The 23,423-nt window shown below is 58.9% G+C and overlaps 2 protein-coding genes across 17 annotated transcripts in view; both read left to right on the top strand.

Moving 5' to 3' along the window:
- Nucleotides 1–1,899, top strand: part of LOC118157882 (actin-binding LIM protein 3) — a 45,639-nt gene extending 43,740 nt beyond the window's left edge. For all 16 annotated transcript variants that reach the window (XM_035312394.1, XM_035312398.1, XM_035312396.1 and 13 more), the window contains 2 exons: nt 409–489; nt 761–1,899. In XM_035312394.1, the coding sequence (XP_035168285.1) occupies nt 409–489; nt 761–874 (195 nt within the window). In that variant the 3' untranslated portion in view covers nt 875–1,899. The remainder of the gene's footprint in view (nt 1–408; nt 490–760) is intronic.
- A 993-nt stretch (nt 1,900–2,892) lies between these two features.
- LOC118157885 (actin filament-associated protein 1-like 1) lies at nt 2,893–22,179 on the top strand. The gene is made up of 19 exons (XM_035312401.1): nt 2,893–3,021; nt 13,564–13,692; nt 14,242–14,325; nt 14,497–14,594; nt 14,733–14,853; nt 15,188–15,274; nt 15,752–15,963; nt 16,332–16,511; nt 17,114–17,200; nt 17,496–17,589; nt 17,715–17,867; nt 18,160–18,371; nt 18,549–18,694; nt 19,049–19,127; nt 19,256–19,370; nt 19,588–19,752; nt 20,016–20,194; nt 20,432–20,560; nt 20,950–22,179. The coding sequence occupies exons 1-19, from the start codon at nt 3,006–3,008 to the stop codon at nt 20,971–20,973; spliced, it is 2,310 nt and encodes a 769-aa protein (XP_035168292.1). The 5' UTR covers nt 2,893–3,005; the 3' UTR covers nt 20,974–22,179.
- The last annotated feature ends 1,244 nt before the right edge of the window (nt 22,180–23,423 follow it).

The raw sequence follows: 23,423 nt of genomic DNA, 5'->3' as shown, positions 1-23,423 counted from the left end.
CCCTCCCTTCATTCCCCTTCACTCCCTACCCAACAGCTCCATCCTTGTACTACGTACCCATCCTTGTACTTTGTACCCATCCTGGCAGGGTCCCCAGCCCTTTGCTGAGCAGAAATGTCTCCCGGGTGAGGAACAGAGAGGGGTGGCCCTGCTGGTGCTCCCAGGCTCAGCTTGTCTCTGGGTCACTCCTAGCACTGCAGAGCGAACAGCAGACCTTCAGGTTGCCCTGCACAGCTACTGAGGTGGCCCAGGGTGGATTAGGGTCAGCCTGAAAGCAAATCCCCCCCTCTGCCCTGTCCTCCTCAGGCCCTGGGGGCAGCTGTGCCACCCAAGCCCTACTAAACGTGGTGTGGCCCCACTGCTGTGTTCTGGCCCCCGAGCTCTGCCATGCCCTCTGTCCCCCTGCAGATATACCCCTACGAGCTGCTTCTGGTGAAGACGAGGGGAAGGAACCAGCTGCCCAAAGATGTGGACAGGACTCGGTTAGAGGTGAGGCGAGCCTCTCCCACGGGGCACAGTCTCCTTGGGGTATCACAGAGGTACCTGGTTACATGCAGGGTGTCCCCATAGCCTGTCCTTGTGGACGAGCAAGGAGTATCTCCACGGTGCCCCAGCAGCACATAGGTGCTGCAGGACCCCATCACACCCTGCAAGACCCCCCATGTGGCTTCCTGCCCCCCTGCAGCCCCTGTGGGTGCTATCAGACCGGGGTGGGGGTCTTGCCCCCCCCGCCCTGCCCCAGCAGCCCCTCTCTCCCCAGCGCCACCTCTCCCAGGAGGAGTTCTACCAGATCTTTGGCATGACCATCGCTGAGTTCGACCGCCTGGCCCTCTGGAAGAGGAACGAGCTGAAGAAGCAGGCCCGGCTGTTTTAAAAGCAGTGCACTATAAATATATACATACCTATAAATATATACATAGAAATATCTCTATATTGCAGCTCTGTATGATTCTCAGTACTGTACGTGGCAGAGGCGCCCTCTGCACCTCTGAGAGTGAATTGGAATCTCACAGATAATTTTATGCTCTTTGTCTCCTTTTCTTCTCGAACCTTGTTTCTGTATTGAGCCTTGGGTTTTGTCAGGGGCTAATTTCACGTGAGCCCCTTGGTGCCCATCGCTGCTGCCCCTCGTGGTGAGGGGCGATGCTCTGGGTACATCTGCAGGAAGCCAGGGTCCCACCAGGGGCAGCCACAAGGGCACCTTCAGCCTCACCATTTAGTCCCAGAAATAGAAATCCAGGACATGGGACGGGATGAGGAGGACCCCTGGGGAGCAGGGTGCACCCCCATGGGTCAAAGTGCAGTCCCGAGCCCCAGTGCTTCCCCTGCTGTTGCCTTGCCCTGCAACCCCTGTAGTGCTACGGAGCCAGTTTCTCCTCCCAAAGTGCTGCAATGACAGCTTCCAAGGCTGTCCCAAAACTAAACTCTTCTCAAATGAATAACCCAAGCTACCTACTGCCTTATGCAGCTTGTTGCTGCTCTTCGGGTTTGGCCAGGGCCAGGAGAGCAGGGAGCGGGCAAGCTGCAGGGGTTGGGGCTGCTGTGCTTCCCAGTGGTGGCTGGGGTATCAGCACCCATGGGTTTTTGTTTTTTCTTACCAGTAGGGTAATTTCCACACTAACATCTTTTCTGGTGTGGGTCCCCCTGCTCTGGGAGCTTTGCGCTGGTGGGGACAGGAGCAAGGAGGGTAAAATTGTGCTGGTAATTGCTCCTGTTGGCATTAGTGCAGCAGTAAGTGAACCAGTTGTATTTATGGTTTCACCCCCGTAAATTGCAGCTCCCTAAAGCAAGCTCGGCTGTCTGGGACTGTGAGAAACTTCATCTCCAACAGCACCTTCAGAGATAAAGCCTGGAGGAGCCAGTGCTTCTGTTAATTAATAATAATAATAATAATAATAATAATAATAATAACAACAATGAGAGGCTTTTCATTTTCAAAGCATGTTATGGGCACTAACTAACTGTTCCTCGCCACAGCTGCATGGCAAAGATGGGGAAACTGAGGCAGGGGCCACTGATTCCTCTTGGAGCCAAGAGAGCTCTCCTGCCCCATGCCCTCCAGGGCAGCAGGTAGCAGCAGGACCCTTGTGGGGTCCCATCACTGGGATGTGCCACGTCCATGCCCCAGGGAGCCCAAAAGCCAACCCTGGCAGCTAGCGGTGCCTGAGCCCATGCTGCTGTTTTGGCTGCTCCGCAAATACCAGCCACAAACCAGCCGGGTTTGGTTGCCTGTGGGTGCCCTGTGCCCTGACCACCACCCCAGAGGTGACAGGTTGGGGGGGGGGGGGGGGGGGAACTGTACTGGCGGAGCAAGAGCGTGTTGCAAGAGGTTCTCCCCTCATTGCAACACTGTCCCCGTGCTCTGCCAGCCTCTCAGGTCCGGGTGTCCCCCAGTGTCCCTGCTAGGGGGAACAGTGGCCGCGCCAAGGAGGGGCACCAGGAGGAATGGATATGGAAGGTTTGGGGGCGATGCAGGAGCAGGGGCAATGCAATGGGCCACGGGGGGTGTGGAGGGGGGTGGTGGTGAATGCTTGCCCCCTGGGTGCTCTCTGGGCGGGGGCACAGCCCCTAGTTCTTTACCCAAACTGCAGTTTCCAAACCTAACGCGCTCCGGGCGGGACATGCCGGGGGGACGCGCTCCAGGCGGTGCCACAAGGGGGAGGTCCCCGCAGCCCCCCCCCCACCCCCCGGGCCGGGAAAGGATCCGGGACCGAGCCCCGATAGCCCCCAGCCCCGTTCCTGGGGGGAGGGGGGGACACCCACCGCGCACCTCCAACCCCGGAGCCCCGCGGCCGCCGGGCGCTGTCCCCGGGGTGGGGGGGACCCACGAAAGCGGCGGGGGCGGCCCGGGGCGGAGCCGTGCCGGGCCGTGCCTTGCCGTGCCGGTGCTCAGGGCTGCCCCTCGCCGAGGGAGGGGCGGGCTTGGCGATTGGCCGCCCCGCCGCCGGTGCCACTCGGCATCCCCCAGCTGCCGGGGCGGCCGCTGCTGCCCTCGGCACCGCACCATGGACCGGCAGAGCGGTAAGGGGCCGCGGGACCCCCCGCGGAACGGGGGGCGTGGGGTCGGTGCGGGAGAGATTGGGAAATTAGAACCTCGTCTCCTGCCCCGTGTGCGTTCCTGCGAGACCCTGGGGTGTCCTGGTGTGGGGTGCGGGCTGGGACTGGGGCTGGGGCTGGGGTTGGTGCTGGTGCTGGCGATGTGGCCCCTCTGTGGGTCGGGAGGGTGAAAAGTCACAGCCTGGCTTGGGAGTCCATGGGGTGTGAGTGCCTGGGGAGCTCTGTGGGGGAATTGGTTGTCCCAGCAAGCAGGGTGACCGGTTCCATACAGAGCTGCTGGGACCCTGAGAGTTTTCCCAGACGGGGAAAGTGCCAGTGGTCTGGGAGGGCCTGATCCCCACCATACCCTTCCACACGAGCTGGTGGCATCAGGCTCATGTAGGAAAGGTGCCGGCTTTCAGCTGGGGTCGGCGGGTCCCAGGGGGAGCAGGGGGAGGCTGGGGGGCAAGGGGGTGTTGCTGCTGCTGCTGACGAATGCACCAGCAGGACCCGAGGGTTAAGAGTTCCCCTTCCCAATGTAAAAGGATTGGGTGGCGTTTCCGCAGTGGAATCGCGGTTTGAGGAGTTCAGCTCTCGGGATGCAGCTCATGGTGGTGGTGCTTGGAGAGCGGTGTCAGGGGGCCCAGCAGCCCAGGAGGGGACGGGGACAGGGGCAGGGACAACCTTCCCCCACAGCTGCAGCTCACCCTGCACACCAGTCCCAGGATGTTGGCTCTGAAGGAGGCTGTTGCTGCGGGGGGGGCGCGCCCGGGCTGTGCTCCCAAGTGACACATGGGGCCAGCACCATCCTCAAGGGTCCCAGGGGACCTCACTGGTGGGCAAAGGGGAGAGCAGAGCCTCATCTGCCCCCCATCTTTTGCTGTGTGAGCTGCTGGGCAACCACCCCCACCTGATGTGGGATGTTCCCATGGGCTCCCAGGGCTGTGGGACCCCTCTGTGGGGAGGGCCAGGGGTGCTAGCACACTGCTGAGCCCCTCCTGGGGCTGGGGGGAGGTGGGCACGGGCATGGCACAGGGCTGGCACGGAGGAGCCCCAGTGCCTGAGCCCTGCAGGGCTGCCTGCAGCCCACCGTGCCCCACTCCCCATGGGCTTCCCCTGCTTCTTATCCCCCCGTAGGTGCCTTCTATGGTAGTGGTGGAGGTCCTGCCTGCTTTGCTTGGAGAGCTTGTAATGAATTGCTGTTGGCACCCGGATCGCTCTTTGCTAACGTAAACCTCCTCCAGCCCCGCTGTGCAGCACCCAGAGCCACTGGATCTCTCTTGGGTGCTGGCTTTGCAGGGAGGGTGGGGGGGCTCGGTGGGCAGGGGGGTTGGTCTGGAAGTGGGCAGGAACCCTGTGCCCAGGTCCAACATCTCTTCTCTCTCTGGCAGCCCCTTTGTTTACCTGGAGCCTTGTTCAGCCCCACATGTGCCCTGACTTGCTCTTGCTCTGTGATCCTCCAGCTCTGTTCCTGCTTTCTGCTCTCCAGCTGAGCCTTGCCTGCAGGCTGTGCAGTGAGTGGTGCTGTGCTCAGCTCGACATCAGTGCTGGAGGCTGTTGGCAGTCACTCCAGGCTGTGGTGGTGGAGAAATGCATATGTGCCTGCATCTGGGGAGATGCTCGGTGCCGTGAGGCTTTGCTCTAGCAGGGCTGTGCTCACTTTTTCTTGTTAGTGGCACTTCCCTGACCTTTAGTGTCAGGGGAATTTAGGTCCTGCACCAAATTTATCTGCGGTCTAAATCCAGCAAAGCCAGCAGAGATGTGTAAGGGATAAACTTGGCTCCAGCTCACCCACAGGAATGGGGAGGCATCGGGCTTGGCAGGAGGGCGCCGGGATCATTCTTGACCTGCCGCCTGAAACTGGGCTGCAGGAATCCCTCCCGCTGCAAGGAAGGGGGCGAGCAGTGAGCTGGAGCCAGCTGTTAGTGCTGGGCAAGTGCGGAGCTCCCCCCTGCATTGCAGCCATTCCTTCCGCTGGGAGCTGAGCTGCTCGGCTCCAGAGGCACTGCTGGCAGCCTGTTTATAGTGTGTGTGAAGGAGCTGAGCCCTCCTCGGGCTGCCCTGGTCCCCCAGGTGGGCAGGTGGCCCCAGGGTGCTGGCACCAAGTGTAGCAGGCAGGCAGGGTGTTGTTTGCCTGGCTCATGCCGCACGAGGTTAGCATCCTGCAGCAAGCAACCCTGGGGACTCTGGTATCTCAGCGGGCTGTCTGGGAAACCTGCTTCTTCCCAGCGTCTCCTCTCGACCTGGAAATGCAGTTTTCCGGTGGAAATGTGCTGAGCTGAGAGGCCGACGTGCCCCCACGCTGAGGTCCTATGTCCCAGCCCAGGGAAATAGAACTGTGCTGTAAGGGTCTGAAGAAGCTCTCTCCTCCTGAGCAGCTGGGAGGCCTTTTAGAGGAGGTCAGTGGGTGAAAACTGGGCTTGGCCTGAGATCTGCCTCTTGTCCAGTAGCCAAGTAACTCACAGGGACCCGAGATAAGGACATGCAGAGCCAAGGCTTGAAGTGGTGCCTGACATCCCAGCCTCACGTCCCATCCCCTTAACTATTTCTTGCACCAGTTGCCATCCCATCCAGTCCTGCTGAAGGTCCCCTGAGGAACAGGTACCTCCTACACAGAAATAACCTGTTTTTCCATTAAAATTAACATCAAAACCGTCAGTCCTACATACTATCCTTTAAATGCCCCCTTCCAGGGCAGCTTGGTTGGAAGATTCCCCAGGATCTCCACATTGTCCCTGTCAGGCACAACCAGCCCTGGGGCTGGCACCCCCTGCCTGGGCACACGGGATGAATGGTGCTGAGCCCTGCCACCCACCACGGCCGACAAAAGCACTGAAAGTCATGCCATTCAGGGAGCTCAAATCACCCCGCAGACACCACACATGATCTGCAGCCTCCACGGTGGGGCAGGAGGAAAATAAGTTATTTGTAGGTTTCCCCCGAGGCGGTCAGTCCCGCAGCCCCTTCGATTTTTGGATTCGATAAAGCCTCCTGGCTCATCAAAGAAGGGCTATTTGCCAGGCGGTGGAAAACACTGACATTTCGTAACAGCTTGGAATGATAACAGACCTTTGCAGGGAGGAGTTTCCATTCTCAAAATCCTTTTTTTTTTTTTTTTTTTAAAGTGGGTTTCGTGTGCCTGTGATCCTGGGAGCGATAGGAGGGAGGGCTGGGCCACGCTGACATGCTCTGATCGCTGGCAATTAGCAGGAGAACACCTGGGGGAGCTGCTTCAGGAATGGCTTTGGCTTTCTTTTTTTTTTTTTTTTTTTTTTTGGGGGGGGGGGGGGGGGTGGGTTTTTTCTTTGTTTTAATTTAAACCCATCAGGCGTGATGATGGGCAAACCTCCCCTTTCTGGCTCCCTGTCTGGTGGGTTCTGTCTCCCATTTTGCACGACCCTAGTGTCACCTTATGCTTTGGGAAACAGGTCATAAAGGGCAGAGCCAGGAATAGATGTGCAGGAACAGGTCTGATAGCTGGCTTTTTTGTGCCAGAGTTAAAAAACAGGTACAGTAAACCAGTCCAGGCACTGCCAGAGCCATCAGCAATAACAGAGCCATCACATCTTCCCCTGTGCCTGTGCTTGCCAGCTTTCCCACAGTGCCAGACCGGCTGTTGTGGCTCCATGCCCCTGCCCCGAAGGGGTTAAGGCGGTTGGAAATGCCGCGGGCTGGTGGCCTTGCTGCTGCACCTGATGCTCCGGGAGCTCGCCAATGGGAGGAAACGGAAGGGCTGTTCTCAGCTGAGCAAACACGCTTATCCTGCCCTCTGAGGATCCTCTGGCAGCACAGCCCTGGCCCCTGAGCACGGAGACCCTCTGCTGTGCCCCTTTTTCCCCTCTGCTTCTCCTCGGTGGCCCTCCCAACGGGGATGGGGAGAGGTGGCTGCTGAGCAGGACTCTGTCCCACCCTGGGGTTCTGGGCATGGCTGGCTCTGGGGTGTCCTGGGTGCTGACTCCACAGGGATATTTCCCCCATAGGTGTTTTCTACCCCTGTTGGTGTTTTTCTCCTCCCAGCCCGTCTGAAAAGAGGTGCCTGTGTTGTGCAACACAGCTGAAAGCATTTGGAAAAGGGGAGCTGGCTGGTGGCTGTCCCCTGCTCCATCCTGTCTTGTTGCTGTGTCCTCCTCTGCCTCCTCAGGCCAGGCATGACATCCCTCCCTCTCTTCTTATAAAGGCACCTCTGCCCCACCTGACATCTTTTGGATCATGGTTTTTGGGAAGGGTGATGCACAGGATGCAGAGTACAGCCTTTTGGGATGCAGAGAGCTTCCCAGCCCCATCAACAGGGCCGGGATGTCCGTTCTGGAGACAGAATGAGCCCACCCCATCCCTCTCCTGGGGCCTCTCCTGGTGTTGGGGGGGGGGGGAAGATGGCATCAACCTGCTGCTCCCTGCTGGCTGCAGGGCTTATTTTGAAGAGGCTGCCGCCAAAATTTTGGTTGGAAAAAGCATAGTTTATTCTCGGTCCTGGCTAATCCTAACATTTCTTCTCTCTCAGAAGCTTGTTTTTATACATTACTCAGCAGGTCTTGCCCCTGCCTGACTATTCCTTTAAAAGGGCATCTCAAACCTCTCATTTCCCTTCATCATTTAAACACATTCTCAGCCAGCAGCCCTTATCATCCTCAGCCGCTGGCCCTGCAGAGCATCCTGCAGCACGGCCACTTTGCCTTGCACCCAGTTTTGCTATGTAGCCTGGAACAAGTGAGCCTTGTATGCTTGCAGAGCTGATTGTGTAGCTTGTTTTGAGCTGTGGCTGGGAACAACTTGTACCTGGTTTGGGGATCCCCCAGGCTCAGAGGTCCTTCCCCAGCCTGGCTCAGGAATACCCCACCCAGAGCAGCTGTGCCTGTGTGCCTTTATTTGCTTGGCTTCCTGCTACACTCAGCTGTAAGAGGGCCATATAGAAACCACGCCCTTCTCCTCTGGGGTGGGGACAGTTGCAGCCTCTTCATTTGGGAGGACGAAAGTTTGCTTTTGGTGAGCTAAAACAAACCATGGCAATCCTCTCTAGGAGAGGGAGCAATGTCAGCAGAGAGGGGGCAGCCCCCAGCCAAGGAGCCCTGCTGCAGCATGGGACACTGAAGAGTCATTATCTGTGTTGGTCACAGATGTTTGGGGTGATTTAATCAGCCTGTTAATTATTACCTGCAGAGCTCGGGCTTGTGAAGCCACTCTGCTGTGGCAGGAGCTGCTCTTAGGGTCAATGTGGTGGGAAGGGTAGTCTTGTTCAGGGCACCTGGAGGCTTAACTGGCGTTGTGAAAGGTACTGCAGGAAGGATGCACACTGGTGAGGGCTGCCTAGCAGCACCCATCCTGAACGAGGTGATGCTGAATGAGGTGCTCACAGGGCTGGGGGATGCGTGGCTGGGAGCACCACTCTGCCCTGGGCTGGGCTCACTGCTCAGCTGCTCTCCTCCAGGGTCGCCGAGAGCAAGGCTGCCAGATAAGGCTTTCAGCAGAGCTATTTATACCAGGGGAGAGCTGCTGCTGGCACATAGCTGTGCCAGGCACAGGACAAGTGCTGAAAGCAGCAGACAGGGAGGTGGCCAGGACAGTCCTGAGCTGCTGGCCATGTTGGGGTGCGTGTTGAGGAGACACAAGGATAACAGTGGCTCAGCAAACACAGCTGGCAAACCTTCTGGCTCTTTCATCCCCCTGGTTGATCTCTGCCCTTCTCCCAGTGCTGCAGAGGGAAAGAAGCCATGGGGCCCTGTGAAACCCACAATCTCCCCGCTGTAAGATGAGCAGCCAGGGGTGGCTCCAGTGGGGGGGACTCACTGTCCCCTTGAGCAAGCAGGCTTTACCTTAACCTCCCAGGGCTGATTTTCCGAGGTTATCGGCTAAGGTTCTTAATTACTGCAAGGTCAAGGTGATGCACTCCCCAGGAGGTGTGCCCAGCCCTGCCTGATGCAGCCTTGCTTCATGGGGTGCTGGGGGTCTCCTGGGGGGGATGGGCTCCCCCCCCCAGGGCACAAGGAGCAGGCTGAGGATGCTGCGGCACCTGAGCTGGGAATGAATGGCTGGAGGAGAGGGGATGCCTGCCTGGGGTGCTTGGTGAGGGCATAAATCTCTGCTGGTGGTGGTTGGAGAGATGAGTACGGGCTCCATCCATGCAGGAGCCAGCCCAAAGCACTCAGGCTTCTGCTGCTGGAGTTGGAAGTGGAGGCTGAGGCACTCCCCGCATCCGTCCTGCTCAAGGGGCCCTTGTTTCCAGGGAAAAAATGATTCACGGCATGAAGTGGCCCCTTAGCAAATCTTCCACTGTTATGGGATGTTTCCAGAGCTTAAATGTGACAATTAATGGCTGGCATTTCTCTCAACCCCTCCATGCGGGAGCATGCCAAGCTGCTGGGCAGGAGGAGTACTTTCCTGCCTGATTTCCTCACCCGCCAGCACAACCCAGCTGATCCCATGTGCCCCATGCCACTGGGCGAGGATCTGTGGGGCCATCAGGCAGCGAGGACACGAAGGGACAACGCTGGGAGCCTGCCTGCCATGATGCTTTGTCACCAGCCCCATGCCTGCCTTCTTTCTGTCTGTGGCAAAGGAGCTCCGGGTGAATGGGAGCAGCCCCTTGACATCGGGCTGGGGAGGTGCGAGCGGAGGGTCTGGCCTCCCTGCAGGATCCCTGCCTGTGCCCCCTTCCCTGTCCTATTTTTTTTACCCACACTTTTTATTTTTTTATTTTTTACCCACACTTTATGACATCTATAACCAGGGCTATAACTGTTTGTTTACTGCCAGGGGCAGCTCTAAACAGTGCTCCTCTGCAGGCACAGCATCCTGCAGCCCTGCCTGCGCCAACAGGAAGGATTTATGTTTGCTTGGCTTTTATTTTAGCTACAAACAATGGCAGTCGCTCCCAGCATCCGATTTCCCCTAGCCCCCTTGCCCCCCAGCCTCCACCTGGTGCAGGAGGAAGAGTGGCTGGGGCTTGGGGGGGACGGCAGAGCTGTGGCTGTGGAGTCCACTGCAGTAATGTCACCATGCTGCTGGCTGGGAAACTGCACCTCCCCCCCGGGGCTCTCTGCTGGGCTGTGAGTGCCAAGCAGCTTTGCTTTGCGACCCCCCACCTGTGTTGTCCTCTGTCTGTGCCTTCAAAAAGCTGGAAACTAATGCATCAGCTTGGCTGGAGCATCTTCCTCCTCCTCCTGCAGGTTGCTGGAGCAAGATCTGCTGCCTGCTCCCATGACCAAGCAGAGGCTGGGGAGGGGGAGGTGGGCTCTGCAGCTGCTCCCAAACCCTTATCTCCACCCAGGATGCCTTGCTCCCCAAGGGGGATGCACTCCCAGGGTCTAAAATTAGAGTTGGCCTGGGCACAAGGTGGGGAGAAGTGGTGGGTTGCTGCTGCGGGGAGGGGATGCAGCTCCTCTGCCAGCATCCCACTTGGTGCTGCCCCTGGGGCATGTTTTGTCGGCGGAGGAAGTGCTGCCTCCCTGTCCTAGCAGCAGCAACAGCCTGAGGCCGTTCCACAGCTCTCTCCATCCCAGGGGTGCTGCCCTGGGTCTCCCCCAGCCCATCCAGCCTAGCTTGGCTCACGCTAAAGCCATCTGTTGCCACAGCTTCTGGCCTTCCTGGGAGAGGCTCAGGGACCTCTGCCCCCTTCCCATCACTGCTGCGGTGCTTGGATGGGCTAGAAGTCGGGAGCAGGGTGCGTGTCCATCCCAGGGCTGGTGCTGCTCCCTCCGCTGGGATATCTGTGTCCAAACCCTGTGCCTGGCAAAGCGGGGCCCTCCCACGGGATTCAGGGTGTGGGAGAAACACCTGAGGCTCCTGACAGGTGGAACCCGATTGTCAGTGCTGAAGGTGCCCTGTGAGTGAGGCCATGGCATGGCAGGAACCTGGGGTCCCTGCGGCCCCTTCACCTGCTCAGTGCTCCAGTGCTGCACCACCTTGTCCCACAGGACCCTGTGATATCCTGCTGTCCTGCAGTGCCCTGTGACATCCTGCCGCCACCTTCATCCCAGGCTCTGCATCCCCAGTTGTGCCCTGGCACAAAACACGTGCCCACCCCCCTGGCACCTGAGCCCCTGGCCCTGCTAAGGCGGCCATCCATGCCATCCACAGCCCATGGGCAATCTCTCCTGGCTTCCTGCAGCCCCTGTTAACCTTAGCTGGGCTGGGAGCCTAACGAGCGCAGGAAATTAATTCCTTCCCTTCCTCTGCTCCCCCAGGCACAGGCTCGGCTCTGCGCACCCGCTGCAGATCACAGGCCCCTTTGAGCAGCTCGCCCCTCCCCCCCCCGGCTCTGGGGACATGTTTGACAAGGGAGACGTAGGGGACGGCTCAGCTGGGGGGAACAAAGGAGCCTTCAGTGCTGGCCCGGCTCGGCTTCATGCACCCGCGGGTGAGCTCAGCAGGCTGCAATGCCAGACAGCAAGCCTTGCTTAGCAGCCATTCTCACTGCGTGTGTGCACGGGGGTCCCCTTGCTCCTCTGGCAGTGAATGCCACCAGCTTCAGGGTTATTAATAGGACCGTGTTCAGCACTCAGCTGGTGCAAATCCCTGCCACGGGGCTGGGGGCTGTGGTGGGAGGTCCTCCCCGGAGGTGTGCACTGGAGGGGGCAGCATGCAGAGCAACAGCAGGACCTGGGTCTCAGGTCTGCTGTTTCCAACTCCACAACTTGAGCAGGAGCCCCAGTTCCACTGTGTGTGCCCTCTTCATCCCCATGGGCTGTGGGATGCTGCCAGCTCCCCTCCTGGGAGCTGCCTGCCCCTTGGGTCTGCCCACAGGAGTCTGGTGCTGGCAAAGCTGGCTGTGCCGATGGACTGATGCCGGTGTTTAGCTTGGCGCTGGGCAGGGAGGAGGAAGCAGAAGGTCTGCGGAGATAGAAGCCTGTCAGCAGGAAGAGGCTTGTGAGCCACATCCTGCCTCATCCCAGGGAGGCAGTGCTCTGGGGCCAGGCACACTGTCTTCTCACCTGGGGGGCTCGTCTTGGCTGGGTGCTGATCTGCATCAACCCACTCACATAGGGCTCCCCTTCAGCCAAAAAGCTTTGAAAGTGCAGTTGTTCTTACTAAGCTACCAGCCAGCTGCACCAGCCCTGCTGGGGACTTACTTGTGGGTTGAAGGCAGTCAGGATTTAACAGCAACTGTCCCTGCTGTGCCACAATGCTGGGTCAAACCAGATTTTGCTGAGTACCAGGCAGAGTGGTTGTGGTGTTTGGATAGGGCCCAGCAGAAGCTCATTATGAGCATAAGTAACGAGGATCCAACATCAGCTGCACCACAGCACCCTGCCCAGGCCCTGGGAAACGTCCCCTCACTGCCACCCAGCTCGGCATTGCTTGCTGGGCAGCCCCACAGCTATGGGGCAGCCAGCTCTTATTCCGAACACCCTGGCTGCCTCCCTGCCACTCGTGTCCCCCTCCCCAGCAGGTGACTGGTATGACCCAGGCAGTGTGTCCAGCAGCCCTGGTGCTCGGCTCTGCTGCAGCCTGTGCTCTCCTTTCATCTTTGCCAAGCATCCCCATCGGTCAGCACGTCCAAGGCTCCTCTGCAATCACCTCTGGCCTCTTCCTCTGTCCCTGGAGACCCACAGCCAGCTGCACAACTGCCCCAGTTGTGCTGTGATGATGCTCAGCTACTTCCAAGATCTAGATGCATTGGAAGAAACAGCAGATTTATTATTTTTTTATTATTATTTTTTCCCCACACTCCATAGCCTCGAGCTGCAGGTTTGCTGGAGCCCCTGAACCCAGCCTCTCAGAGCTGGGCTGTCTCAGGCACTGGATTCTGTAGGTGCTGCCCTCCCTTCTCGCCAGCGCACCAAACACTGCATTAAGTATTTTTTTTTTATTTTTTTATTTAGCCCTGCTCTCTTTTCCTGCCTTTAGCTGGGTTCTCCCCATGTAGCCTGGGGAGGTGCTGGTGGCATTGTGGGGTGCTGCAGGGCAGAGGAGCTGCTGGTGCTGGGCTGGGGAGGATGGCTCTGTCCTGGAGTGGCACTGCCAGGTGGCTCTGGAGGTGGAATCTCGGAGTCCTTTCCTTCCTTCCCTCCATCAACACAGCACAACGATACCCCACAGGGAGGACAGGGGTAGTTTTATCTGCATGGAAACATATGCTGAGCCCTTTGATGGCAGCAGCCTGCAGAGCTCTTGTTTCCATCAGCGGGCTCAGCAGGCTGTGTGCCGGTGCCTGGGTGAGTGTGCGTGCAGAAAGAGCACATGTGCGCTTGGCAGCCATGCAGGGGTCTTCCACGTGGTCCAGCCCTTTCTGCCTCATCTTAATCCTCTTTGCTCATTTATTTTAGCACCTCTGGTATTGCCCTGGCCAAGCATGCATTGCATGCCTGACTGTGAAAAGGGGAGAAATGTCCCCAAGGCACAGGCTGATGAAATTCCTGAGCTTATCCCAGTTTTGAGCTGGAAGTTGGATTTAAATGTGCCAGGCCACGGGGCTGGCTTGGGAAGTGTCTCTATCCTCCTGCTCCCCACTTCCCCATGTGCTGGGGGGCTGCAGGCAAAGCACAACACCCCGACCCCCCCAACTGAAGGGCTTTTTCCTGCCTCCCCCAGTGGTGGACCAGCTTCTGCCTGAGCTCAGCGTCCTGCTCAAGCTGCTGGACCGCGAGTACCTGAGTGCCACCACGCAGGAGAAGAAGCTGGCTGTCTCCACCATTCTGCAGAAGCTGCAGCCACCCGCAGGTCAGTGTCCTGCTCCCAAGGGACCTGGTAACTGCCCTGTTGGCAGTGCGTCCCCAGCCTGGGACCACAGATGGGCCCAGCCCAGCAGGGCAAGGAGAAGATTATTGAAGGCACAGATGAGTTTTCCCTGCCCATGAGACTACTGCCTCTGTTTCCAGTGCCCAGCAGCACCCTCGGGGCACTTTGCTCCTCTCTCTTGTTCCCAGTTCTCCCCTGCTTCTCCCCTGGGTGCTGGCATCAGCACTGCTGGCTGCCCCCTGCTTCTGCTGAAAGTGTTTACCTCGCAGATGCCCTCCTGCTCCCAGTTTCTGCTGAGCACAGGGATTTCCATAGGAAGGCAGAGGGGCTGGGCACCCAGGGGCTTCTGGCCCTCCCTGGGGGCCAGCAGTGTCCCTGGGGGCTCCTCATCTCCTCCTGCCCCACGGCGTGGTGCAGTCTGCCTGGCCGGGAGGTGATTTGGGACCTCGGGTGGGTGATTTGGGGGAGGTGTCAGTGCTCACCTGGCTGTCCTGCCCATCTCTGGGCTGAGAGCTTCCCCCTCACCCCCAGGGAAGGATGTGGACTTCATGTATGTGAACACAGCCTCCTTGAGCAATGGCACCAGCTTCGTGGAGTCTCTCTTCGAGGAGTTCGGTATGTGTGGCCATCCTGGAGCAATGCCGGGGTCTCACTGGGCAGGTGCTGTGCTGGGCTGGGTCCCAGCCGACAGTGGGGGCACTCAGAGGGGACAAGAACGGTGGTGAAAGCTGCATCCTTGTGCCTGGGGACTGCTCCCTTCACCCTCAACGCTTGCTCGCAACCCAGACTGTGACCTGCGGGACCTCCAGGATATGCAGGAGGAGGACGGGGACACTGGCGATGGTGTTGGATTAGAGCTTGTGAGGAGCCAGCCAGCAAAAACCGTATGTTGGTGTATCCACCTGTGAAATCCAGCACGGGGAGGTGGCTGTGGCTGGGACCCATCCCTGTCCCTTGCCACCAGAGTGCCCGCTGGCCCTTCAGGGCCCTCTCCGCTCATGCCGGTGGGGTTTCTGCCACAGGTTCCTACAGACCCTCCTCCACCACTGCCCACCACCCCCCCGCCCGAGGATTACTACGAGGAAGCACTGCCCCTGGGCCCAGGGAAGGCCCCCGAGTACATCACCTCCCGCAGTGAGTCCTGCTCCTGTCTGCACCCACCTGCCCCCACCACCCTGCCCAGCCAAGAGGGGCCCTCAGCAGCATGCCAGCTCCTCCCGGGGAAGGAAACTGCCTGCACCCTCCTCTCCCGCTTCCTTCCCATCCCAACACACTGGTTGTGCAAGGAGTTGTTTCCTCCAACTTGGCAGGGAAGGGGGCAATGAGCTGAGCTTGGAGCCATGGAGGGGAGCGATGCTTCGACACCACTGGTGTCTGCATGTGCTTGGGGCAGGTGTGCTTCACTCTGCCCTGCACGCAGGCTCATGCACAGCCAGCAGCCCCAGCTGCCCTCTGCTTCCTCTGCAGACAGCTCCAGCCCCCCCCAACTCAATCGAGGATGGCTACTACGAGGACGCAGACAGCAACTACCCTGTCACCATGATGAACGGGGAGCAGAACTCCTGTAGGTACCCAGGTGCCTTCACCTGGCAGGGGACAGAGAGCTTTGCCAAAGTCCAGCCCCGAGATGTGGGCTTGAGCCAAGCCAAGAAGAACTGTTGGTGTGCCCAGGGGTGAGATGTGGCTGTGCCTGCACTGTGGTGCCAGCAGGATGGGGAGGCACCGGGCCTTCCTGACTCGCTCCTCTCCAGTGTGCCAGGCAGCCACCTCCCAAACCTCTGCTCTCAGACCCCATGATGTATTTTGGCATATCCATAAAACCACTGCTCCATACCCCACTAGGGAGTTGTAGGGCAGAGAGCCAATGCATGACCCTATATTGAGGGTAGATGGTTTCATCCAGCCTTTGCAGGTTTGAGGCTTGCAAGGAAATAAGCCACCCCTGAGGTTTGAACAGGTACATCCAGGAATGGCTTTCAGCCTGCAAAAAAGCTCCCCGGGATGGGGAGCTGCTTGGGGTGACATGCCTGCTCCCTTCCAGACAACGACTCAGATGCCATGAGCAGCTCTTACGAGTCCTATGATGAGGAGGAGGAGGAGGGGAAGGGCCAGCAGCTGACACACCAGTGGCCGTCAGAGGAAGCCTCCATGAACCTGGTGAAGGACTGTAGGATTTGCGCTTTCCTGTTGCGCAAGAAGCGCTTTGGGCAGTGGGCCAAGCAGCTCACCATTATACGGGATGGCAAACTGCTGGTAAGCCCAGAGCTGTGGGGCATGAGGGGTGGGGAGAGATCCCTGGGTGCATTGGAGGGAGGTCAGCCACAGAGTAAATAAAAATAGCCATATCCAAACCAAGACCCTGCCCTGAGGCTGCGACTGGTCTGCAGTGTGTGCAGGGGTTGCTGTCACTTTCCTTGCAAGCAAATGAAGTGCTCCTCACTTTTGGGATCCCCTTGGCTAGTGGGGCAAAGGGAGAAGGCATCCCACAGCCCTTGTGTGACTGTGTTGCAGAGATGGAACCACCTCCATCTGTGCCACTGGCTCAGGAGTCTGCAAGGGCCCCATCTGGGCATGGCAGCAGGAGAGGCTGAACCCTGAGCAGTTGTCTTTTCTTCACCCAGTGCTACAAAAGCTCCAAGGACCGGCAGCCACACGTGGAAGTGCCCCTGGGCACCTGCAATGTCATCTACGTCCCCAAGGACGGGCGGCGCAAGAAGCACGAGCTGCGTTTCTCATTGCCGGGGGCCGAGGCGCTAGTGCTGGCCGTGCAGAGCAAGGAGCAGGCTGAGGAGTGGCTGAAGGTACCGCCGCCACCCCCCTCCACCCACAGCCTTCCTCAGGCTGCGATGGGGAGTGGGTTGCCCTGGGGAAGGGGGAGAAAGGGGGCTTCCTGCATCTCTTATCGGGCATGGGGATGGCTGGCCAGACACTTCCCAAGCCTTGGGCGTCTCCTGTGCTGATAGCTCGAGCCCCTCGCTGGGCACCGGGGTGGGGATGTTTGCTCTCCTCCTCTTCCCCATGGCCCTTTCCTGTCTTTGTTCTGGGGGTGGGAGGCGGGGAAGTGACCGGCTCTGCCGCCGAGCCCATGGCTGGGAAAGGGGCTGGCAATGCCTCTCCCGTGGGGAGATGTGCCATGGGGGGCCCTGAGGAGCACAGAGCCAGCAGGACAGTTGTGTGACCTGGTGCGTGAATCCCTCATGTCCAAAATTTCCAGATCTTCTGACCACCCACCTTAACAATGGTTGAGCTGGGTGCAAGGCCCCAGGCAAGCAGGGTTTGTGCCCCAAGCAGGGCTCGCTATCCTGTCCTCGTGGCGGGCAGCAGGGACGGGTGCTGCAGAGCCACGGCCCTGTGGGCCAGCTGGGCTCGGACAGTGAGATGAGAGCTTGCCTTTTCTCTGTAGGTGATAAAGGAAACAAGCAGCCCAGGAGTGGGCGGGATGGAAGCCCCCGTGTCACCAGTGATGCCCTGCAAGATGGACCTGCATAAGGTGACACTTTCTGGTCAGGGTGACAGGGACCAGCCAAAGCGCTGTGTGGGGCTGGTGACCAAGCCTGGAGAGAGGGAGACCAGGAGGATATCCTGAGCACTGAACTCCTGGTGCTGTGTAGGGAGCCCTTCCCATCCTCACAGCAGGTCTGTGGGGCTCACGGGGCTCCCCAACACCAGGGGGATGTCCCAGCCCTGTGCTGGAGGGACAAAGGCCATGGTCAGACCGTGGTCATTGCTTGGGGCTGAGCAGAGTGGCGCTGCTGAAAGGGCACCTGCCCTGCTCCTCCCTGCAGAGGCTGTCACAGGAGAAGCACACCTCCGACTCGGACAGCGTCGTGATGGGTGAGACCTCCTCCCCCATGGCCCGCAGGGAGCTCTGCGAGCACGGTACGGCCCCTACCCCCTGGGACAGGCTGTCCTCCTGTCGGGTGCACTGCACCTCGCAGCATCCATCCTGGTGTGAGGGGGATGCTGTGATGTGTGCATGGATATCGGGGCTCTCCCCCTTCCAGGGAAAGGCAAGAAGAGTGGCTTGGCTGACCTGAAGGGCTCAATGAGCCGGGCAGCGGGGAAGAAGATCACCAGGATCATCAGCTTCTCCAAGAAGAAGCCTTCCCCTGAGGACACGCAGACCTCCTCCACTGAGGAGGACATCCCGTGCTGTGGTTCGTGGGCGCCTGGGGCACAGATGGGTCCTTGGCCCCCTCCCCTGGAGAGCCTGGCTTTATGGGGGCAAGCAGGGGGTGAGGGCTGTGGGGGGAGCTCCCCTTGAGCTTGTGGAGAGCTGGGACATGCCTTGGGGACATTGAGGCACAGTAGGACCGGTCTGCCCATGAGCAGGGAGACATGCCCTAATCCCTGGGCAGTCCCGTCTCATAAGATCCTAAGGTCCTGCTGTGGGTGTCCAAGGTCCTGTCGTGGGTGCTTAGACCCTTCTGTCGGGTCTGCACTCCCCAGGCTACCTCAGCGTCTTGGTCAACCAGTGCTGGAAGGAGCGCTGGTGCCGCCTGAAGGCCAACACCCTCTACTTCCACAAGGACCGCACTGACCTGCGCACCCACGTGAATGCCATTGTCCTCCTGGGCTGTGAGGTGGTGCCGGGGCTGGGCCCCAAGCACCCCTTCGCTTTCCGCATCCTTCGCAATGGGCAGGAGGTGACCGTGCTGGAGGTGAGCTGGGCACATCACCTCCCATGGGGATGTGCCCTGGGGATTGCCTAGCTGGGGGGAGCACCTGCTGTGATAATTAAAGCCAAAATGTGCCTGGTGCCTTGGTTCCCCTCCTGTGCCCATCAATGAAGCCCAGGGATGCAAGGGCATGTCCCCAGGCCTTTCTCTCTCCTACAGGCGAGCTGCTCAGAAGACCTGGGCCGCTGGCTGGGTCTCCTCTTGGTGGAGACAGGCTCCCAGACAGTGCCAGAGGCCTTGCACTACGACTATGTGGACGTGGAGACCATCGTCAACATTGTGACGGCCGTGAGGCACTCCTACCTGTAAGGCTGTGCTCCACTCTGCAGGGGCTGTGCTGGGGCAGGGGTAATGCTGGGATGGGGATGGGGGAGAGGTGGCAGGTGCTGGGGGAGAGGTGGCATCCCAGGGCTGGAATATCCTGAGGCAGAGCAGCTTTCTTTGGGCAGGATTGGAAGTGGAAGTTGTTTTAGTAACGCTGATGAGAGATATGTGTGCTCTCATAGCACAGGGTGGTTGCTCAAAAGCAAAGCTGGGTCCCTGCCCAGAGCTGGGAGAGCAAGGTAGGAAGAGCAATGAGAACGAAGAGCTCTTCAGGGGTCTGCCTGGGACAACCTGGAAAGGAATCCGGTGGCAAACACCCATCCCTGCTCCCGCAGGTGGGCCAGCTCCTCCCAGAACAGCCAGCCGGACTCCTCTCGCGTGGTGTATGATGACGTTCCCTATGAGAAGGTTCAGGTGAGCAGGGTTCAGGGGCTCACTGTGTCCCACCACTGTGGCCAGGCTACAGGAGATGCCCTGGAGAGCCTTGGCAGGTTGGGGCAGCCCTGCAGGAGTTTCGGCATGCTCTCCCATCCACACCGCAGGCCCAGGAGGAGCCGGGGCGGCCGTCAGGAGCCCAGGTGAAGCGCCATGCATCCTCCTGCAGTGAGAAGTCACGGCGGGTGGACCCACAGGTCAAAGTGAAGAGGCACGCGTCCAGTGAGTGGGGGTCTGCAAGAGGGGCCTTGGAGTGGGGCAGCAGGCTGCAAACCTCTGTAGGGAGACCCCGGTCCCTGGGAGGGGGCTGTTCCCACAGGGGGTCCCAGGTTGAGCTGTGCCAGGCCAGCAGGACCACGGGAGGTGTCCACACAGCTGGGGCTGGGCTCAGGTGGGATGTTCCTGAGTCATCCTGACAGGCTCTCCTTTGTGCATACAGATGCCAACCAGTACAGGTACGGGAAGAACCGGGCCGAGGAGGATGCCAGGCAGTTTCTGACAGAGAAGGAGAAGCTGGAGAAGGAGAAAGCAGCAATCCGCAGCGAGCTGGTGTTGTTGCGGAAAGAGAAGAGAGAGCTGCGGGAAGCGATGAAGGGCAGCACAGGTGGGTCAGTGCCACCTGGGTGCTGTGACCAGGAATGCTCTAATGCACTCAGGTACAGTGGGAAGGACTGATAGGGGGACACCAGGCTGGTGGCATGGCGGTGGCACTTGTTGCAGTGAGCAGAGCTGGCTGCAGCGTGCTCCTGGGCCAGCAGCCCCATCTAGCGTTCTACTCAGGAGCATGGGTGGCTTCGCGGTCCCCACAGCCTCAGCCCCGGGCCTGTCCAGGCAAACGTGCTGAGCTGTGCACACTTGTGTGAGCAGGGCTGAAGCTGCAGGACCTGGAGCAGCAGGTGGCAGTACTGGAGGAGCAGTGCCGGCAGAAGGAGGAGCGCCGCGTTGACCTGGAGCTCCAGCTGACTGAAGTGAAGGAGCGGCTGAAGCAGTCGCTGGCAGGAGGGCTGGCCCTGGGGCTGGCTGTGACCTGCAAGGTGGAGAACGGGGTGTGTACCTCTTCTTCCTCACTGCCACAGCTCTGGCTTCATCCAGCAGAGGGGCTTAGGATAGTGCTGGAAGCAGCATGTGGGGATGAGGGGACACCCCTGGTGGTTAGAGGTGGGAAACAAAGCGTTGATTAGGCTTGGCCATATCAGCTTTGACTTCATGACAGGTTCTGCTTTCCTGGCATTCCCTGTTCCCTGGGTCCCCGAAATCCTCCTTCTCCTCCCCCTTTTCCACAGGAAGCTACAAACAAGCCAAATGGGAACCCCGCTGAGCACTTGGTCCCTGTCAACTGTGCAGCCGAACTGAGGAAGAGAAGCCCCTCCATCCTCCCTGCCAACAAGGGAAACGTGCTGCGGAAAGCCAAGGTCCTGCTTCACTCTCCCTCTCTACCCCTGTCCCCCAGGAAATCTCAGCCTTTCATCCTGTCTCTGTACTTGGCCATGAATTTTGGGGATTGTGGATGCTCCCTACTCCAAAAGCAAGGGGTGCTGACAGGGTCCCCTGCAGCCAGGCTGGTCCTGCTTGGTTGGCACTGGCTGCTGGCATGAGCCCAGCCTGCAGGGAGACCCAGGAGGTATGCGGCTGCATGGGCAGGGGTGACAACATCACCTTCACGATGCCCAGGGCATCAGTGACCTTGCCTGTGAAGATGCTGGGGTGATCCAAAGCCCCCCAGTAGGGAGGGAGGCCCTTAGAGGGCTCAGTGCTCCCTCCTGCACCTCTGATGTCTCATCACTCTCTTTTTTCTCTGCAGGAATGGGAAAAGAAGCAGACTTAAGCCGGGCTGTGGCAATGCCTGCCAGGCCCCCACCAGACACCGGGGCTCACTGAGGAGCTATGAGCCCCTGGCGCTGGGAAGGCATGTGGGGACAGGCCCCCTCCCTCACCCCTCTGCTGCAGCAGCATCTGCCGCATGGGCAGCACCACAAACCATGGGGAAGGGGGCGGGAAGGGATTTGGGAGGCTGGGGGGGGGGGGGGGCCAAGGGGAGTCCTTTGTGGATCAGGGTCACATACTACTGGGAAACCCAAATCTGGGGGAGCCACACAGGGCAGAAGTTCAGCACAAGGCATGTGCCCATGGTGGCATGGAGAGCATGGGGGACTGGCAGTCGGCCACCAGGCCAGGATTTACCAGGATCAGCGTGTTCCACCCTGGGGATGCTGGAGGCCAGACTCACACTATCCAAAGTGACCATGGACTCAGGGGATTTTGGCTGCCTCAGTGTTGGGGTTCATTAGCTGTTCAGGACCTGACCCTCCGGAGACACCCACCATTTGCCCTTCTCACTGCTCTCGGCTCCCAGGGCCTCATCTCAGGGTTCCTCGTGTCTCCAGCTCACTGTGCCTCTACTGAGTACCCTTGCCCAACATTTCTGTATTGTCCTCCAGGCAGCAACGGTGAGGGCACATTCATTTGGGAATGAACAAAGCTCAAATGTCAGCATTTGAAAGCAAATTAACAGCAGACACCTTTTTAACCTTGCTAAACAGCAAGCAAGTGCTGGGGCTGAGGCTGGAGGCAGCCTAGCTCTCTCTGCCCTGACCCCATGCCATTGGGGGGGGGGGGGGGCCCCCCCACTAGGAGAAGGGCCAGGGTTGTCTGGGCCAACAATTAATTCACAGCATCACTACTGCTGTCAGACAGTTTGCCTAAGCATGTTGTCAAAATGGAGCCAACAGAAGTTTAAAAAAAAAAAAAAATTAAAAGTGCTTTCAGACGAGGGGACTGGAACAGACAAGAGAAATGGTGGAAGGTGATTTAGCACAGGCAGAACAGGCAGAGAGGAATAAAAAGGAAAGGCCTGGGCTTTTGTGCCAGAGACAATTGAGCAGGCCCGTCACCCGTCACCCGTTTGTGCACACTACTGCCACAATTAACCTTTGCAACTCGCTCTTTCAAGGCCCCCTTTTTAGTAACTTGGTAAGCAGCTTTTAATAAAAACATTGGCACTGGTATGCACCTTCCCCTGGCTGTGGGGAGCGAGTTGGCTACATTACTCCTGCTTGTAATGAAAGGTGCCAGCACAGTCTGGGGTGGCCTGGGGCTGTGTATGCATGCTGCATCCACAACTGCTGTGGGCAGCCGGCCGAGCCCACCATACGCTGCCTCTGTTGGTGACCAAGGGTTCAGAGCTGTGAGCTTGGTGTTTGGCTGCCTGGACATGAGGTACAAGGAAGCCCCAGTCCTGGCCCTGCTTGTCCTCTGCTCAGCAGCGGCATCGCCACGTTGCCTGTCGCTGTTCCCGTCCTCCCATGGCCACGCTGCCCCTGATGCAGGAGGAAACTCAGTGTGGAAATCGGTAAAAACCTCTTGAGCATTGAGAACCTGTGCAGCTCTTGTAGTGGAAATGGGTCAAACTCTCTTGAGCATCGAGAGAAGCACAGAACCTGGGCCCGCAAGCAGGAGTAGAGCTGCTGCACCACCACTTTGAAACCATGCTTGCCAATTTGGAGGTAGACCTGGGTTAAAAAGCACACTTGACCAAGTTTTTATTATTATTATTATTATTTTCCAGTTTATTCATTATGAGGCCAAAAAAAGTTCCTTCCTGCTTGGGTAGACCACAGAACCCAGTCCTTGCCCATGAGGCTCTGGTGACGCCACACCTTGAGTGCTGTGTTCAGCTTTGGGCCCCTCACTACAAGAAGGACATCGAGGACCTGGAGCATGTCCAGAGAAGGGCCTGGAGCACAAGTCCCGTGGGGAGTGTCTGAGGGGACTGGCTTTGTTCGGTCTGGAGAAGGCTCGGGTGAGGGTTTATTGCTCTCTACAACTGCCTGAAAAGGAGCTGGGAGAGCGGGGATCAGCCTTTTCTGGCAGATCAATAGCTATAAGACTAGACAGAGTGGCCTCAAGTTGTGCTGGGGGAGATTCAGGTTTGAAATGAGACATTTCTTCTCATGAAGAGCAGCCATTGGGACTGGTTGCCCAGGGAGGTGGTGGAGTCACCATCCCTGGTGGTGTTCAAGGAAAGGTTGGGCCTGGTGCTTAGGGACGTGGTTTGGTGGATGATAGCGGTGGAAGGGTCTGTTTAAAGATGGATGTGGTGCTTAGCAACATGGTTTAGTGGGTGATGATGGTAGGGGGTTGGCTGGCCCAGATGTCCTTGGAGCTCTTCTCCAACCCTAACGATTCTACGAGGGAGCACAAGGCGCTGCCTGCCCTCACGACCAGGCCCTGGCGAGGCCCGCAGCACGCCCGGCCCCACACGCGAGGCAGCGGGCG

Source organism: Oxyura jamaicensis (assembly GCF_011077185.1).
Source record: "Oxyura jamaicensis isolate SHBP4307 breed ruddy duck chromosome 13 unlocalized genomic scaffold, BPBGC_Ojam_1.0 oxy13_random_OJ106579, whole genome shotgun sequence".
Lineage (NCBI taxonomy): Eukaryota > Metazoa > Chordata > Aves > Anseriformes > Anatidae > Oxyura > Oxyura jamaicensis.
This window is presented reverse-complemented; position numbering and strand designations above follow the sequence as displayed.